Source organism: Toxotes jaculatrix, chromosome 7 (assembly GCF_017976425.1).
Source record: "Toxotes jaculatrix isolate fToxJac2 chromosome 7, fToxJac2.pri, whole genome shotgun sequence".
In the NCBI taxonomy this organism is placed as follows: Eukaryota; Metazoa; Chordata; class Actinopteri; family Toxotidae; genus Toxotes; species Toxotes jaculatrix.
This window is the reverse complement of record NC_054400.1, coordinates 11,069,174-11,087,257: the sequence shown is the minus strand read 5'-3', so window position 1 is coordinate 11,087,257 and position 18,084 is coordinate 11,069,174. Positions and strand designations below refer to the sequence as shown.

At 40.5% G+C, this 18,084-nt stretch overlaps 1 protein-coding gene across 3 annotated transcripts in view; it reads right to left on the bottom strand.

Moving 5' to 3' along the window:
- pde4d (phosphodiesterase 4D, cAMP-specific) overlaps positions 1 to 18,084 on the bottom strand; it is a 175,725-nt gene that overhangs the window by 47,549 nt on the left and 110,092 nt on the right. Inside the window, exon 1 of one of the 3 annotated variants that reach the window (XM_041041854.1) lies at positions 12,107 to 12,910. The exons of the other annotated variants lie outside the window; for them this stretch is intronic. Coding sequence (XP_040897788.1) covers positions 12,107 to 12,195 — 89 coding nt within the window. The 5' untranslated portion in view covers positions 12,196 to 12,910. Of the gene's footprint in view, positions 1 to 12,106; positions 12,911 to 18,084 lie in introns of those variants that run through there. 3 annotated transcript variants of the gene reach the window in all.

Sequence of the window (18,084 nt, the reverse complement as noted above, 5' to 3'; positions counted from 1 at the left end):
GACTTCTGACAAAAGACATGATTGATAAATGTAGTAATGACACTGAAGGTATATTGACTATTAGACTTTAACATTTTGAACATGGACATGGAACTTATGGAAGTTCAAGATGTCCGGAGACATCTCTTAAAGCAGGGGAGAGTGTAGTAGGTATGAAAAAATGCCATATAAATAGTATTTAAAAAAAAAAAAAAAAAAAAGAAAACACCCCTTATTTTTTTTTTAAATCATTAAATCACTGCAAAGGTGATTGATTTATATTCTTCAGCCTTTACGTCTGAGGTAGAGATACTAGGTTGCCAGGAGACGGTGTGGTGTAGTGGGTCTAGTGGGGAGGGAGCTCCGCGCAGGCGCAGTTGGAAATAAATGAGCGCCAGCGGAATACGCTAACTTGTGTCCTCCTCCTTTGATCCACAGGTAATATCAAATGTTACTTTGTTATTGTTCAGTATTGCATGTACATGAAAGATAAAGTGTAGCGAAATGTTTAAAATGATTTGAGATGTTTGGGAGATGTGTGTATGAGGTGACGAGTCTCGGCTTTGTTCCAGTGTTTTTGCCGGTCTTTAATTACACTAATTAGCAACTTTAACGTTACTGTAAACATATTTTTGTTCGCGTATCGGTAGTTAATATTTTGTAGAATTAAGGTTATTTGAATGTTTTTAAGAGTTTCAGTTGAATGTTTTTAAGAGTTTCAGTTGTCAGTGATGTTAGAAAAAAACTTGGTAAGAGACGTTGGGTTTCCGTTACTGTGGTGTTCACCACGTCATTTTGTGACCGTTGCTCAAGCATATATGTGCGCGTGCATGTGTGTCAGGGAGCGTGCTAGTTAACAACATGTAAATGGGTTTGTGTAATAGTAGTCTTGTGTGTGTGTAGTAAGAATGTGTTTTAATTTTCCTTATTTTGAAATATAGGGATTGTGTCAGTTTTATGTTTCACCTTGGATCAATTATTTTGTACTCTGATGCTGAGGGATGCATATTAATTTATTTATTTTTTTACATTTACTCGCATTTTATGTAAGAAATATATATACCTATACATATGTATTTGTTTTATTTTATCTGAGTGAGGTTTTATGTTATTTATCATCAGTAATGTGAATTGGTTGTCATTTTATTTTTTTATAAAAAAGCTTGATCACAAAATGTGTGCGGCAGTTGGAAATAAATGAGCGCCAGCGGAATACGCTAACTTGTGTCCTCCTCCTTTGATCCACAGATTGCACAGTGCTGCCCAGTCTGTGTAATCTTTGCTGCCGGTCCAGATTCCCCTAGGTCTGGCACCGGTAACAGTGACCTGGCAGAATTCAAAAAGGACAGGTAGGTCCTGACAACCAATCAGCCTTCAGTTGCTGAGGACACAATGGCAGATTGTGTAATGAGAAAATGAAAATGACAGGTCAAGGTTGGAAAGATGAAGTGATACAGTCAACCCTGAGTTTGAGGTTTAAGGATTTACATGCTAATATATCCTCAAAATGATCAGCCCAAACACTTCATTGTAGGACGTGACTGTGCCAAGAAATTAATGCCAAGAAATTAGCTATTCACAGCAACCACTTAATATTTCACAGCAGTCATGCATGACTTACCTGTGCTCTATTTATACACCCAGCTGACTCACAGACTGCAGGGGGGGATTTAAGCTGGCTGAACTATTGTTTGTCTCAGAGACTCACCAGAGCACAAAGGAGAATACAAAGCACAATTAACAAAAAAAAAAAAAAATGTGGAGAAGCATAACAGCAAAAGATAAGACCAGCAACTGTCCTTCTCATGCTGCGCATGTTTTTACCGTAAGTGCATCATTCTGTTGACAACGTGAGTGTGTCGTGATGTGTTAAGGCTGAAGTGATGCTGGACAGTATAAATGTGAGAACCATGTACTGAAACCAGCATGAAGAAATCTGTCTCTGAGGCAAAGAAACATTTGTCAGGACAGCTCTCAGTCACATCCACACCAGAAACCTATCAAACCAGCCTACCAATATTATAAAGAGCTGCAACCAACAATTATTTTCATTACTAATTAATTTTTTTTTTAAAGTAGTCTATAAAATGTCAGAAAACACACAGGCACAGATTCAATGCAGACTTGAGGGTTTGTGTTTCAATATCATTCAATAATATGTCTGAGACAGACATTTTCAAAGATTTAAAACCAAGAAAAGCAGCACATTTGTGAAGAAATACTTGACATTTAGGCTTAAAAAATAACTTAATCACTTGTAAAAATTCTTGTTGATTAATTTCAAACTGATTGACTAATCAATTCATTGACTCTTACTAGTATTACCAATGTCATTTAACAAAATCTATTCAAGCAAAGGTAAGATAAAAAAATACTCAGCTAACATTGTCAACAGGTCAGAGTGTATTAATTCTTAAATCAATTTAAACACAGTACATCTACAATGAAAAGCAGTACTGTTTAAGTGCTGCTTCCAGTCATGTAGCTGGTGCTAAAGTAGGAGCAGAGGTTTTGATTTCCCACATATTGTCACAAACAGTCAACCGCAGTAAACATACAAAGTCAGCAGACTGCTGGCTCGAACACCAACAAAAGCAACTGTTTACAATCCGGGCTGATGCTATTTGGTGAGGTTAAAAAAAAAAGTTTAAGTAGCCTGCGTTTGTCTGGGCCAAGCGTGATCCCAGTGTTAGCCATTGATCTCAAAAGCAATTTTGTAAATGAAATTTGTTGTGCCAAGTTAGGCACAGAACAACACAACAAAACCCTCACATTAAATGTGTCTTTGGTATCCCTTTCATGAGCCTGAGCGTGCTTGTGTGTCTTTGGACAGTGTGCAAGTGTGTAGTGACAGGACATGTTGAGTAATAATATCATGATATGAGTCTTTAGCTGCTTCTCATTATCAAGGCTATAGACCAGTCCTGCTAAGCTCTTTGAAGGTCTGCTGTTCACTTAACACCACACAGTACACACTCAGTTGTGGACATCATAGACGTTGTCTTGGCCGGCAAACTGAGCCAGTTTTTTTGATGGACACATTAATGAAGAAATGAAAGGACGGACGATAACTGGATACGGACGCCCCCGTGTACTGCACAACTTTCTCAACAGGCTCTTACATATCACACATGGACACACACATTTCTTGCTGTAGTGCACCGCAAGCACATGGTGAAGCTAATAGGTTTAACTTGGCAGCAGTCCCAGTGATGTCAGAGTAATCCCTCATTAAAACTCTGATGACATCATCACACTGGTGAGAGTGTGTGAGATTTGAGGCCACATGCTCATGGTTTGAGGAGAATCTGTGTGTGTATGTGTGTGTGTGTGTGTGTGAGGGATACCCTGCCAGTGAGCGCCAAGGGTACCCTGGCTGTTTCCAGGTAATCCAGGTTAAGCCGTTCCTCAAAACACACACACACACACACACACAGGGAGCACTAGCGTCACACTGGTTATCTTAATTATACTATGTCCTCATATGCAGTTTATTGAGTACATCTCACCATTCAAGCAAACAACTTCAGCCTCCAGAGAGGGAAGTAAGAAGATTGCAGAAAGGGTTGATGGGAACTTGTTAACCCTACATGTAAACCTTTGCAGGCTGAAACAAACTGCAGACTACAATTCAAGTATCAACTGTAATTGACTAATTCAAAAATAACAAGCATGGCCTTATCTTGAAAGGCTTCTTATACCCAAAACATTTGCTCCCCTGGGATTTCACTGCAGCAGAATGTCTAGATATAGATGATATTGCCACAAACAGCAAATAAAAACTTAGTTTGAAAGAGGTCTGTGGAGAATGTGGCACATTCAGGCTGACAGATGATCTACAAATATGCAAATAAAGAGAACAGTGGAACGCTGATATGAGGAAGAGCATTTCAGAGCAGCTTTTTCTAGTTCAGTGAAGAGCAAGATGATAAAGTGGGCCCATTAAGAACATGATCAAAATGGAATCACTGAAGAGTGAATCAGATGGTCTGAGGACATGGATGCCAAGGAATAAATTTAGCAACAGCAGCATGAATCTATCCTGTCAGGTGTCAAAATTCATGATTGGCTGTGGTGCTGATATAAATGCATAAGGGCACCTTTGGACTCCAAATGTTGACATTGTGGAGATGTTGCAGGCAAATTAGGTTGACTGCAGCTTACTTCAGGCCCCCGCAGATCAACCACCAAGTCCCCAAATCTCAACCCAATAAAGGCACATTTGGGAAGACATGATACAGAATTTTGGCAGCATGAATGTGCTATCGGAAAGAACAAAATCCCTATGGAACGGTCAGCAAAAGGGCGTGAGAGCTGGCTATATCTACCAAATTATAAGATAGTAAGAGATATTAAGTGTAGCTATTCAGTGCTGTCACAAATACACTGTCATTGTCTGTGTTAATTCCTGTCCTGCTGAGAGAGTGTTATTCTACACCCTGCAATGTGAGAGTCTGTCTTACCGGATGGATGAGAAGTGTAACAGTCAGGGTTGTGCAAGTGGGAGTGCATTTCCTCTAAGGAAACTCTGTACAATTGCATTCATAATATGCCAGCGCATGCAAAGACACAGAGGAAGGTGAAATATGTAGACTAAACACTGGTTCTAAAAGGAGCTTGGATATGCAGAGTTTGGAAAGAAGTCCAACACAATGCATCAGTAAAACTGAACAAAAGAGAGAAGAAGAAATAATCAATTATCAAAGAAAACTCATGCGTTCAAGTTATACAAACAAGATTCCATCTGACCTTGAACTTTACAATTCAACTCTACAATACAACATTGTCTTTATCTAAATAAAACTCTATAGATAAACACAACCCGAGAAGTCATTAACCTTCACAGGTTTCCTAGCAAGCATTACCTGGAGTTATAATACTGTATAAGTCTGCAATATTTCTAAATCCAGCCAGGTATGTGAGCACGCATGTGTGTGTGTGCGTCTGTGCGGGGACTCCCTCTCCCAGCCTAAGCCTTTCTAATCTGTTTGTATGCCTCCTCAAATGCTGTCGTCATCATGGCAATCCTAATCACCATCATCGTCACGAGCAATTCCCTCCTGAGATGAACATCGTCATCATTATGCTTTCCTGCTAATAAGAGGTAATTCCCATAACATCTGTGATGTTCCGCGTCTTATGTCCTCAATGCAGACCACAAGGGAGGTGGCTGAACTGAAAACAGCTGACCAAGTCTGAGACCTCCTGAGAATGTGTGTGATTTTCTTGGATAAGTAAACATACATTTGGAAATCAAAATCTAAGAGGGGTTATCCGTTAAGCTGTGCCTTCTCACAAAAGCAGGAGCCAATAAAATCAAAGCCAGATGACCCCCCCCAACCTCTGAACACTCACACATACCCAGACAGAACAGTGATGCATAAACCCTTCAGTCTTAGTGTATCTTAAGGAAAACCCCCAAGGCTAGATCTCCACACTGTTTTCCTTGGAACACCATCCTCCACATCTTTTTTTTGTTTGATTATAACTGTTTGTTTCTTAGCTGTAGTGGGAGTTTCTAACAAGTTGCTTGTTGAGAGCTGCTTTGTTCCTGCAGGAAAGGGCCTGGGCATGATAACATCTGTTGGCTGACCGCAGGTTTTGTTTTGGTCAAATGCTGACGTACACAGCTGTGTAGTGGCACTCCGCCTCACCAAAGACTGAGTAATGATATTTCCTAATTTCTTTGTATTTTGCCACTGAATCAGCAGTGACATCTGAATGTCAGGAAAATGAAACAGAAAATGCAATCCCACTTTGTATCAGCAACTGTATATACTATATTGTTCAAAGGACCTTGACAGAATAATGCAGTGATCACTGGGGAGGCAACTACCAGTTATTTTGATTATGGATTCGTCTGTTAATTATTGTTATCTGTTAATTTTTCAATTAATTGGAAAGAAGATGTCAAAACATAGTTAAAAATATCTATCACAGTTTTGTGAGCCTAAAGTGACATCCTCAGATTGCACATTTTGCCCAGCCAGTATTCCTAAATAGTAAATATTGAAATTACAAAAGCAGGGCAAAAAAACATTTAAGAGACTTGTTTGGTTCAATGAATGATCTAATCGTTTGACTACTACTGGTCCTAAAACTCTATTTCTATGATTTATAATTATGGACACAAAAACCCATAGTCATTCAGAACAGCCGGCAAGCCAGCAGATTACACAACATCAAGCAAAAACTGAGTTATGATAAACCTACTTTATATTTTACGTTTAACTAACACAAACATCTATGTACCTTCTCCCATTGCACAGGCAGACCCCCGCTCCCATAGCCCCAGCTCTTGCTTGTAACATTTCTATTTTTGATTTATGCTGAGCTCACAAAAGCACCTGCAGCTACCCCCCCGCCTTCAATACGTCTGGCCGCCACGCTGTATTCTTATTGATCTGTCCATCTTCTTGCCTCTGTTCCGGAGATGAACACAAGATTGAATGTCCCATCTAGCAGCTGCTGTGTGCACAGCGGCGAGAGACAGAACAGGCTGAAATGAATAAAATTGAAATGAAATGGATATTCAAAATGAATGTGATGTCGAAGCTGCCTCCAGGCCTTTGTGAGAAACTGTGGCCCATGTATGTGTCTCATATGTACTCCAGCGAGCAAATTATGTAACTATGATGTCATGTAGCCACACCTGTTGAAGTCAGTGGCATTGCTTTAAAGCATGCATTATTTCTCTCTGTCCCATTACTCTGTATTTATTAAACATTACAATTAATAAAGACTAAAGGGAAAAAAACTGTCAATATATCCAGTCATCAACTACTTGAACAGACAAATACACTCAATATATGACTCATTTATTTGTCTGGGTGAGAAAAACAAAGTGATATGGAAAATGATTTTAATGATGCTAACAGATCTAAACTGTGCTGGCCTCTCATTGTCTGCCAGACTGAAAGGGTGTTTTTGGCTTTGAGATATGGTAATGAGTAATGACAAATCTGTCTCTAGATATTTAAGGGGTGGTCTGGAAGGTCTGAGTGTGTGAGTGTGTGTGTTTGAAAAAACATGAGGTGTTCCTGTGCAAGTCATTGGAGAAAGTAAGAGGGGGAAAAGGATTAACTGTAAATAAGTGGCAGAATAACAGTAATGTGTGGAAGAGAAATTGGATGATGAAGCAAGTGCGAGGTTGAAAAAAAAAAAAAAAAATAGAGAGAGAGAACAGCCCAGATTGGGTACGAAGAGTCTTAAGACTGCCAGTACTGACTGACTCAGTGTATATTCGCAGACAAACACACACTAACACAAAGATGTCCTGCAAAATAGGTGTGAAATAATGAACTGATCATTTAGCAATTCAAAAGAGGGGCTAATTGAAATTCCTCTAACAGAGAGAAGGTGAAACAGTGGAGTCTTTGTGAACAACAGTAGTGCGTGCTACTCTCGATGCAGATTAAGACTGAGGGAGCCTCAAACTTCACAGTAAGAACATGTCTGTCATGCTTCAACTAACTTCATAATCAATTTAACACTGCACTGCCTTGTGGGAAAGCTGGAGTAACAACAGACTGCAGTTAATTCTCACTAACACAGCACCACTCACAAACTGCAGATCAGACTTTAATAATAACTGAAACTGAAACTAGTGAAGATACACAGCATATACTGACAAGACATCCTTTATAGAGAAGGTGTGTGTCACAGGAACTGCTTTTGTATTGCAAAAGATTCATTCATTAGTCATAGATCTTGTGGTTAGACTGAGCTGTCACATCATACACAGCTGTTTGACTGATTGTGCAACTAAAGCAGTGAGGGCAAGTTAGAACAGAATTTGCTATGGATGCAACTAACAATCAATTGACATGATTCATTTGTCAAAAATCTGAGTATTTAATTTTGTTTTCAGAGCTGCACTAATCAAGATTTTAACAAGGGCTCAAATAAGTACATGAAATGTCTTGCAACTCCATACAAAGTTTTGACATTACACGGTTCCTAGTTTTCATTTTAGGGCTCACAATTTGACTATTTAGGCCCACGGCTCTAATCAACTTAATTTCCAGCCACAGCAGGCAGCTATTATTTAGTGAAACAGTTCTGCTAAACCCACTCGACACGATTAACACAGTTAGCAACTAGCTGGTGAATTTAGTGGAGCAACTGAAGGGCAGGCTATTTCCATGAGGAGTTAGCAGAGACTGAAAAAAGAGTGAACACTGATTTACTGTACATTTGCCTGGTGGCTAGAAACGCTCCTCCAAATTAATGCTAATGTTGCTCTGTAGCTGTTGGATGTGTAAACAGGCAACTGTTTGCTTACACGCTTGCCATTTTAACTTTATAAGATGATAATATCGCAATGTTTTCTTCAGAGCTTGTTCCATAGAGTGGCCAAAAACATCAATTAGCCAATCATGCACTCTTAATTCCAAAACTCCAAACCGCTATACTCACTCATAAAACACTGAAACCAATCAAAATATCAAAAACAAGTGGATTCTGCAGTAAAATACAACACAACTTCAGGAAGGCCCATCTAAAAATGTCCAAATCTACACAACTAGTTGAACTTTAGTCAAAAGTGTACTGTATTGTTAACTTTTAAAGACAACTCAGTGAAGTTATACCTGAAAGCTGCTATATTACAGCTTTTACAGGCTCAGCATAAATCAAGCACAGAAATGCTGCAGGTCATTTTTTTATAGGATGCTCTGGTTTGCACTGTGCCTTCTGAAAAGTGTAAAATATTCTGTGTACAAGCCCAGAGTGGTTATCAATCAGGTATAAAATTACACTGAAATTGAGTGAGGTGATGCAGTCTCTGGAGAAGGTGAAACAGGGCATACTGTGAACTCACAAGTCCCCTTTCATTTACTGCACACACTCACAGAGCAGCCAGGTTTCTGAGTGAGAACACAGTGAAAGAAAAAGTGTTTAGAAGAAGGAAGTGTTAGACTGTGTGGCCCTTTCAGGGAGAGTGAGTGGGGAGCACCCTTAATAAGGGTGAGTACATCAGCCTCACCCAACACAGTAGGCTGGCAAAGATTGATGCTGTAGGTGAGCAATAACTCTGTATTCCACACACAGACACACACACACACACACACGCACGCACGCACGCACGCACACACACTCAGCAGTGGTGGTCCCGTGGGACAAAAATGAGTGATGACTTTGTCTCCTCAAAACTGACAGCAGGTCTCTGCTGTCTCCAGAAAGCCCATTTTAAAAGCTCTGCCTCAGTCCCAACAAAGTAACATGGAGTGATAGAAAGTAATCTAAAGTTTGGCTGAGATTGAACCAGCACGGCTAGAATCAATGACAATGTGCAGTGGGAGAAAGCCTCAAAGAAATGAGATAACAATGTATTGTGTCTTGTTATCTTACGGACAAAATGTGGTACGTCTGAGGAAGCCACCCTTGGGGCCACTGAGAGAGAGAATGAGAGGGGAAAAAAAGGAGGGGTGGGGAGGCTGAGAGAAGGAAACTTGATGTCCTTTAACACCTTGCTTAAAAAATGCTGAGAAAAAACAAACAAACACCAAAATGACATATTTAAACCTTTTAGTATCAGCTGAATATACACACCCTCCAACATTTAGGAAAGAGAGGCAGAGAGAAGCGATGCAGCAATGCATTTCCAATCCATGTTTTCTAAATATAGCCCCATCTATTCTCTCCCCTTGGTCTCTGAGGCACTGGATTCACTTAATTGGATTACTACACACACTTTTCATTTCCTTTCTGGTTAGTGTTTAATGAAGTTTAGACAATCATACATCTCAGTTTATTTATCGTGGTGCTGAAGGCAACACCCTGCACGTTTAAAAACGTAGAATGAAAACAGTGCGTCAGTTATAGCATCGCTCTGCAGAATCTCTATACATTAACGGTTATGTATGCAGACTGGAGTGATAAAAATGCTGACCCTACAATAATGCAGTGTGGCCTGCTAAGAGGCGCAGCATTTGCCAATAATGCCCTTAATATACTCTGGAGAGAAACACGTGTAATTTGCGAGCTCAAATGTGTTATTTTAGCATTCAAAGGTTCAACAAATACATGTGTGCGTTCATGTCTGGCTGAGTGCATGTGTGAATGCATATTCTTGACATGAACGTATTCATTTTTTTGTGACTCAGTACCCAGATCCATATCTTTGTGGAATCTTTATAAGCCTTATTCTCTCAGTGCCTCTCGGCTTGTATACCACAGGTCTGACACAGATAGAAGGAGACTGGTCCATTGTATCATGGTACAATGAATAATACAGATCCTCCTGAAAGCTCTTCTGGACTCATACATACTCACATACACCAAGGTGGTGCATAGCTTTACTGTGTAGAGACGGGAGGGGGGGGGGGGGGGGGGGGGGTCCCTGCCTAAGGTTTAAATGGAGTCTAACTGGCTCATACCCCATTTTCAGAGACTAATGCTCAACTATGACAACCATGACAGCTCTGACTTGTCGTTCCAACACTGTTAGTTGATTTGTTACATCCATCCAATTCAGCAACATAATACATTCCAGCAGACTGTGAATTACAACTTAGTCAGATTTCTCTCAAATTAATTAAGGAATAACAGCGACAAAGGAAGACTGTATCCAGTGCATGTTAATAGTGACATGATTTCTTTCTCTATTGAAACACTTGACTTACCAATTACAAGCTCACTCATCTAAACTTTTCAAGATGGTCACTCGCACCTGCATCTGAGTTTATTATTTTTACAGTCTGACAGTGCATGTATAATAATACCTACCATTGTTTGTGAAGAGGAAAGAAAGAAGCAATGATCTTTTTGCTGCATTTCTGTTTACGGTACGTCCATGGATTACGAAGGAATATTTGACACCATTTCCTGATTGAAAGCCCAGCCCTCTTTTGTGTATGTGTGTATACATGAAGTAATTCTGCAAAGCTGGTTGGATGTGTGTGTGCCTTGACTTCTGCATCAAGTTCATTAGTTTCTCCACATTTTTACTTCCTTTTGTCTACAATTCACTTCTCCACAGATCTTTCACTGTCTCTGCTGAAAAGGTCAGTAAATGGCCTTCTATTTATCCAAGTCAGCAATCTACTCAATTCATTAGTGTTGAATTCAACACTAAAACTTATGGAATTATCAGGCACATCTCCTCCTCTGCAGTACAAGTAGATGTATCAGTTAAATCAATGGCTGCCCCCCCCCCCCCCCCCCCGCAGAAAGTGTTGGAAATTACAGAGAGCATGAGGATGAAATATGGTGTGCAGGCTTGTGTCAAGCTTTATAATATAAAGTAATAAAATATAATTAATACAAAGCACACACAATACCAAGAGGCCCAGGGCTGTTTGTGACTGAAAAGAAAATGTGGTTAAGACTGTGGTGAAGTTCAGCGAGAGAAGCAAGTGTGCGCATGTTTACTGTAACACAGTAATAGTTGATAGACAGGTCTGATAAATAGCAACAGAACCTCTTGTTACCTCTTGTAAGGCTATGACCTGTTGAATGGGGTTAATATATTTTGCCTGATTAGCACCAAACAACTGGAAAAACCTTGTTGGAAATATGAGAATTGTTCATATCCCAACAGCCCACTCTGATGACATCACTGACTCCTCTGTGTCCCTCCCAGTTTATAGCATAGCTGGGAGACAACTATTCCCCTAAGATACCCAGCCTAAGTATGACTAATCAAAACAAGACAGCAGAGAAACCCAACAACACAGCACTTTCGTCAAGGTATTTTTCCAGCACGTTTTGCTCTTGAAAAGTGATTTGAGTGTTAAAATACCCCTGTGTGCTTGCTATTTCTGACTACCCCCCCCCACCCCATTTATGGATCAACTCAAGCATTTAGAGTGGGAGAAAATGACAGGAAATGTCTGGCCCATTTAACAATAAATTTCCCTGAATACATCTGGGCTGAGCTGGGAAAAAAACGACACTGGGCTTGGCTGGGTTAGCCTTAAGGGAGCTCTAACCATACCACAAAAACAACACACACACACCCACAAATGAATCTGCACGCCTATTCACACTTTTAAATTAACTCATGCACATATTCCTATGTACACAAAAAAGCAACAACAATAAACCCATGAAAAGATAGAAAACACACACAAAGAGTAAACAAGTTCACAAGAATCTTTCATCCATCACCACCACCAATACTCACCATATCCAGGAGTGCCTTCTAAAAGGAAAATGACTGAGGTGCATCATGGACCGATCACTGGGAACACCTGGACACTGCCCAGGTTTCATACCGAAGTTGTGTCCCGGACTGATCCCCCTACCTGTTAACCTTTCACCCTTGATCCCCTCTAGCTACGTGGCTATCTATCTACAGACACTGACCCACAGTATATGCAGGCTCCAGTACAATATGTAGTGTCCCATACTGCAGTCCACTGCTGTAACGCACCCATTCAGATCAGTTTTCAAATAAAGAGCCCTTTCTGAACTTTCAGCTTCACTGGTTTGGTCCTAGGGCATTATTACAAAAAGCGCCAGCTTATATCCAACAAGGAAATCTTAAAAATCAAACTATATAGCACCATAAAATCCATTGAGTTCCAGAAGAGAAATAAAAATTCCAATAAATGTGATGATAAAAAATATGAACTGGATGCAGACTTAAGCCCAGTGTGAACTCTGTCTTTAAGAGAGTCTCAGCAGTGCGAGCGCACAGGCGGCCACCCAGCAGGACCAGCTAAGCTCTCCGGTCGCTGCTCTTTTTTCCGTGGGATTCTTCCGGCAAAGGTTTGGAAATTACTGTCCCACATCCACATGGTGAACCGGTTCAGGGACTCATTCCTCCGGAAAACATTCCTTTTCCTGACAGCCAACGACGCCGGTTGGAGAGGCAGCAGTAGTCACACCAGCATGACAGAGCATGTTACACACAGAGTTGCTCACACACTCACATTTGCTTTGCCCCCTTTGTCTCTCTTTCTTTGCGTCTCCCTCTCTGTTCTGCCCTTTCACAACCTCCCTAGGAGGGAAGTGAGAAAATGAAGAGAGAAAAAAGAAAAACAGCAAAGCGTCTCAGTATCAGTATCTCCCCTTCTCTCTGTCTCGCTCTTGCTCGTCTCTCTCCCCCTCCCTCCCTCCTTGCTGCAGTCAGTGGGATGTCCTGACCCTGTGCAAGAGGAGTGCCTGCTCCTTCAGTATCCAGTCAGCTAAACCTATTGATCCTCTTACCACATGCCGCTCCACTTCATTCAGAGAGGAACATGTCTGCACATGTACAATTAGAATACATGCCAGAGTGCACATATTCACAGAGAATGCCTCCACTGTATAGTGTAACATGGGCACTGTGTTGACAGAAGTAATTCCCCTCATTTCCTCCCCTTAAATCCTTCTTCCGCTCTACTTTTCTTTTCTTAAGTAATGTCTCTTGTCTCTATTATAGCCCTCCTTCGTCATAACAACGCAAGCACGGCTGTTGCCCTGTCAGTTTGTTTTTTGTTTTTGCTACTCTAAGCACACCCTCTGTCTGTCTCTAGTGTCTGCGTGCATGTCAGTGAACCATGAAATTTCAAACCGCACAACAAATGCCATCTTATTTTTCTCTGTACGTGTGCGTGTGTATATGTGACATACACTGTAGTTTGTGCATGTGCGCCTGTGAAAGCATGCAGGGGGCCTCTCAAGGCATGTTTGTTTCAAGAAACTTGTTATACAGGATGTCGTTGCCCTAACTGCAGTATAATACATTCCTCTGTTCTTACACCAGCAGCTTTGGGCTCCAGATGGAGTCTGTAATGCCGCCTATAAGCCAAACAGCAATCAAAAAGAGTAAAAGTCATAGTGTCTTTTATATCCACCCAATTATGAAGATGATGAGAAAAATAACAGCAAAACAGAGTGCGTGTCGGTCTGTGTTACTGTCTTGCATGCATATGTATGAGTGACTTTGTGTGCGAATATCAATTTGCGCATTTGTGTGCGAGTGGTGTTGGCAAGGAAGTTATGAGTCGAGGTTGGGGTTAGCACACTAAGGTTGTGTGTGTGTGTGTGTGTGTGTTTTGCATTAAAAGCCATAGCTGTGGCTAAGCTCCAGTTGCTGCGGTCTGAAAAACAGGATCCAGCACTGCTTCTTACACACATCCTGCCCAACACACACGTCAGCAGCCTCTCAACCTCTGCCAAAAGTCAAACCACCTCGCAGCCTCTGTAAGCCTGCACCTTCAGCCACAACAGCCACTCTTGAATAGGGTGGAGAAGCCCGGAATGTTGAGGAATCTACTTGAGGGAGAATGAAGACAGAAATGCAGCTCTCTAGGCGGGTTGACTGTTTAGGCAGCAACAGGGAGAAAAAAAAATCATTTAAGGGGCTTTCAAGGTTAAACAAGAAAGCAGCTAGAAAGCACTGAAGCACCTGTTATTCACAAAGAAAAAGATCAGCTCTCCATCTGCCTCTCAGATTCATTCTGAGAACAATCATATAGTTTTAAACATCTTGCACACAGATGGAAACTAGAAACAACAGTCTAATAATAGAATATACACTCTATGTCCCTGTGCGTATGTGTGTGGTGTTGCATAATCTTTGTCCCTGCTTTGGGGGCTGTTGGCCCCTGCTCTACTCAACACTGGTGAGCTGTCACGACTCATCCTGCAACCTGAAAGAGAGAGACTGGAGGAGAGAGTGGAAAAAATGAAGAGAGCATTAAGGCAGAAACAAATACATATAGAGAGCAAGAGAGGCAAAGAAAGCAAAAGAGAGAAACAGAGATGAAGAGCAAAGGTAGGGGACTGAAGTGGAGGTGAATGTGATTAGGCTTTTCTCATCATTTTTTCTTACCGCGAAACCATGGCAGGAAAAGATAGAAGATGATGAAGATTAAACTCAAGATAAAATGCAGCCATGCTGCAGGGACACAGAAACCTTGAAACAACGATATGTACCCAACAGAAAGCTAATACAATAAGATATTACAGCCATAAAGTACCGGCACAGTATTAACCCATCATCATCTATGACCCCTGCTTGTAAGCAGAACAATGTATTTTCCATCTGCAAAATATCACATCATATTGGAATCAGCAGGCCTTTTCCATTACATTAGTGGTTTGACATGAGTCGTTGTAACTAGGCATCGGGGGGGGACAGATTACACAGCGGAACAAGTGCATATCAATTTCACGTGTACTGACATTTAGCAAAGTACTTTTCTTCATTTATCTGCAGATCGATTGTCCAGAGGACACAGGCTCAACAACGTTTACAGTCATATCATAGAGCTGCTGCAACAGCATGGCCTACCAGTGGCTGCTTTAGCCTGTTGTCACTGATTCTAGCTGTGCTGGGTCAGTCCCTGTTTACATTCAAATAGAAAGGCAAATCTCTCTAGAGATCCAAAGAAAACCGGGCCCTCGTGCATGTTTTGTTCCTTTGAGGTAGGCCAGCTGTCCATCACTCTGTGTGTCGCTGTGCAAATGCCTTGGGCCTGGTCCTCCTCCTTGCCATTCACAGATGGTTATGCAGTGGCATTTCAGCAAAGGTTAACTCATTCCCCCTTCAAATCAGATATTTGTAATTAGATTCCCACATCTAATGGGGACATGGAGGATTCAAGGGCCACTGGTAGAATGTGAAGAATGTTTAAGTGGTCCAAAAATTGCTCACTTGTGGAGTGGAGAGATTTTTATCTGACTCTTTGATTTTAAGGAAGACCAAAAGATGGAAGGGAGGGACTTAAATTTATTAGAAAAAAAAAACATCAAGGACTACAGCAACATCTGTAGCCAGTGGTGAAAGACACATGTACGGTATAGAACATATACTGTGAGTCTCACAGGTCACTAATCAGGTATTTCACTTTTAGGACGATGAAAACAAGGCCACATATTTTGTAGTTAGTTAGTGGTAGGTGGAATTACACTCAGAAAAGGCAGTTTACAAATCCTACGTACCATTGAGTGTGATAATACAATGACAAAAAACAATTTTCAGTATGACTAATGGCGCCAACCTGTCATCACAGTAAAGATTATCCTTGAATGTGTTTGATTTAAGCTCTTTAATACAACATTACCAACATTTGTCTGATGTCTAAAAATGGCTTGCTTTACTCACCGCAGCTCTCTATTTACTGTAAGACTTCCCAATATTATGAGTGTGCTGAAGCTACTTGATGGAATTTCCCTGCAGTTTAAGCACAATGCGTGTGATATTTCATATGCAAGAGTATCAAAACAAAAGAGTGTTCAAAATGAAAACACTATGGATTAAGCTAAATTTGACAGTGGTCTCATTAGGCATTCATTGTGTTTCATAACACACTGAAATGCAGCAAAATAGATGTAGGTTCTCATCATGTTCTCTCATATTCTTATCTTCACACCCTTAAAAATGTTTGTTTCTTAAACACAACTCATAACTAACAACATATGAATAGATTCACACTAAAATAAACATGATTGAAACACAGCAACAGAATTCAAAGGCAAATACGTGTCAGGATTTGCAGAAAAAGAGACTAAATCTGCCCTCATTTACAAATCTTAACGAGATGATGGGCCAGGCTCCATAGTTAAAAGCTTCACGAATATCCAGTTAAAACTCCCCATTGTGAATAGCGATATCTATTCTGACTACTTCATGAGGCAATTTTCAGAGACCAGGTACAGATGGGAGAGTGTTGAAATATCAGTGGTCCATAACCCGAGGCAATCTCGACTACAACACCATCTGGTGAGGACGGGTCTCGCTAACAGTTGGTACAATCAACTCTGCTCTTCTCTCTGATACCTTCATTATCTCACTACACTAACAGAGAAACCATCATTTTTGCTATTTTAAAGTGCCAATAATGAAATAAAAATTTACATGCTAATTACAGAACTGTTTATATACTGCATTAGCTAACCCAACCAGGTGCTTTTATAGGTGAGATTTTGATTTATTACTTTCTACAAGAATAGTCACCAAAACATAAAATTACACCTTTACTTTTTGAGCTGGTCTTTATTACATATCACAATTGTAAAGCAGCAGAAGTTCAGAGTAAATGGTGAACTGCTGACCAGGAAATATGAGAAGGTGTAAACATGAGTAGGAATTTATTGCTGGCTTTGGTATTTCCCTCTTGACGTCACAAATTTCAGAGGTGTGACCACAGAAGTGATAAACCAAGCATAGAGAAGCCACAGACACATGCAGTTAAAAGGGACCTGTAAGTGTAGAAGAAAACATGGTGTGTATTTGTTTTACAATAAATGGCACTTTTCCATGTGTGTTTTTTTTTATATATGTAGCTGAATGCACCTGCTTTCAATAAAGCATTAATTTAGAGTTGCAGAGGTGCAGAATTTATTGCAGACTTTGGTATTTCCCACTTGACGTCACAAATTGCATAGGTGCATCTGCGCAACCAGCGAACACATAGATGCTACGTATTACAGATTTTTGTTTTGGATTTTGAATGGCAACAATCTGATGAACTAACTGAAGATGAGCAGTCAACTGGCTGAATGAGGAAGTGTGTAATCAATGCCAAGTACTATCAAGTGAGCCGTTCTGAATTAAATGCTGTGTGATTGTTCATTCACAGCTATCTGAACAATACACTGCACTGTACGCATTTTTTTTTTTACATATAGGGTGTATTTTAAGAATAATAAATAACAATAATAATCTTTTCAGGTAACAATATTTTTAATTTCTCCCTGTTTGTGAATTATTTTGGAGGTAAATGCTCCCTGAAAACACAGATGCAAAAGTACATTCAGTTCCTATGCAGTGAAGCAGTTGAAATTTTGTTTTCAAAAGGGCTTGATGGCAACAAATGTGAAATAGAAGCAAATGCCCTGATTGGGGTCACACACCATGTCCAAACTGACCTGCACCCTCATCCTCAGTGTCACAGATATATGAATGTACAGTCAATGTGCAGTCTAAAACTCACAATAGTTACCAAGTGTTCTGTCAATTGCCACCATTGTGCTTTTGATCTGCTCCCATCAGAGCGTAAATAGGACCAATTAGATGCTGCGTTGCACATTTCAGTAAAAGCTTTGTGCCCGAGCCATCAAATTAAGTTCACCCGCTCATCCCACAGAGGTGAATACATTTTGGAAGATAGTTTCTCTGGGAGCACGCTAGTTGGGGTGTCGTAAAATTTCTGTGCTCACTAGTCAGTT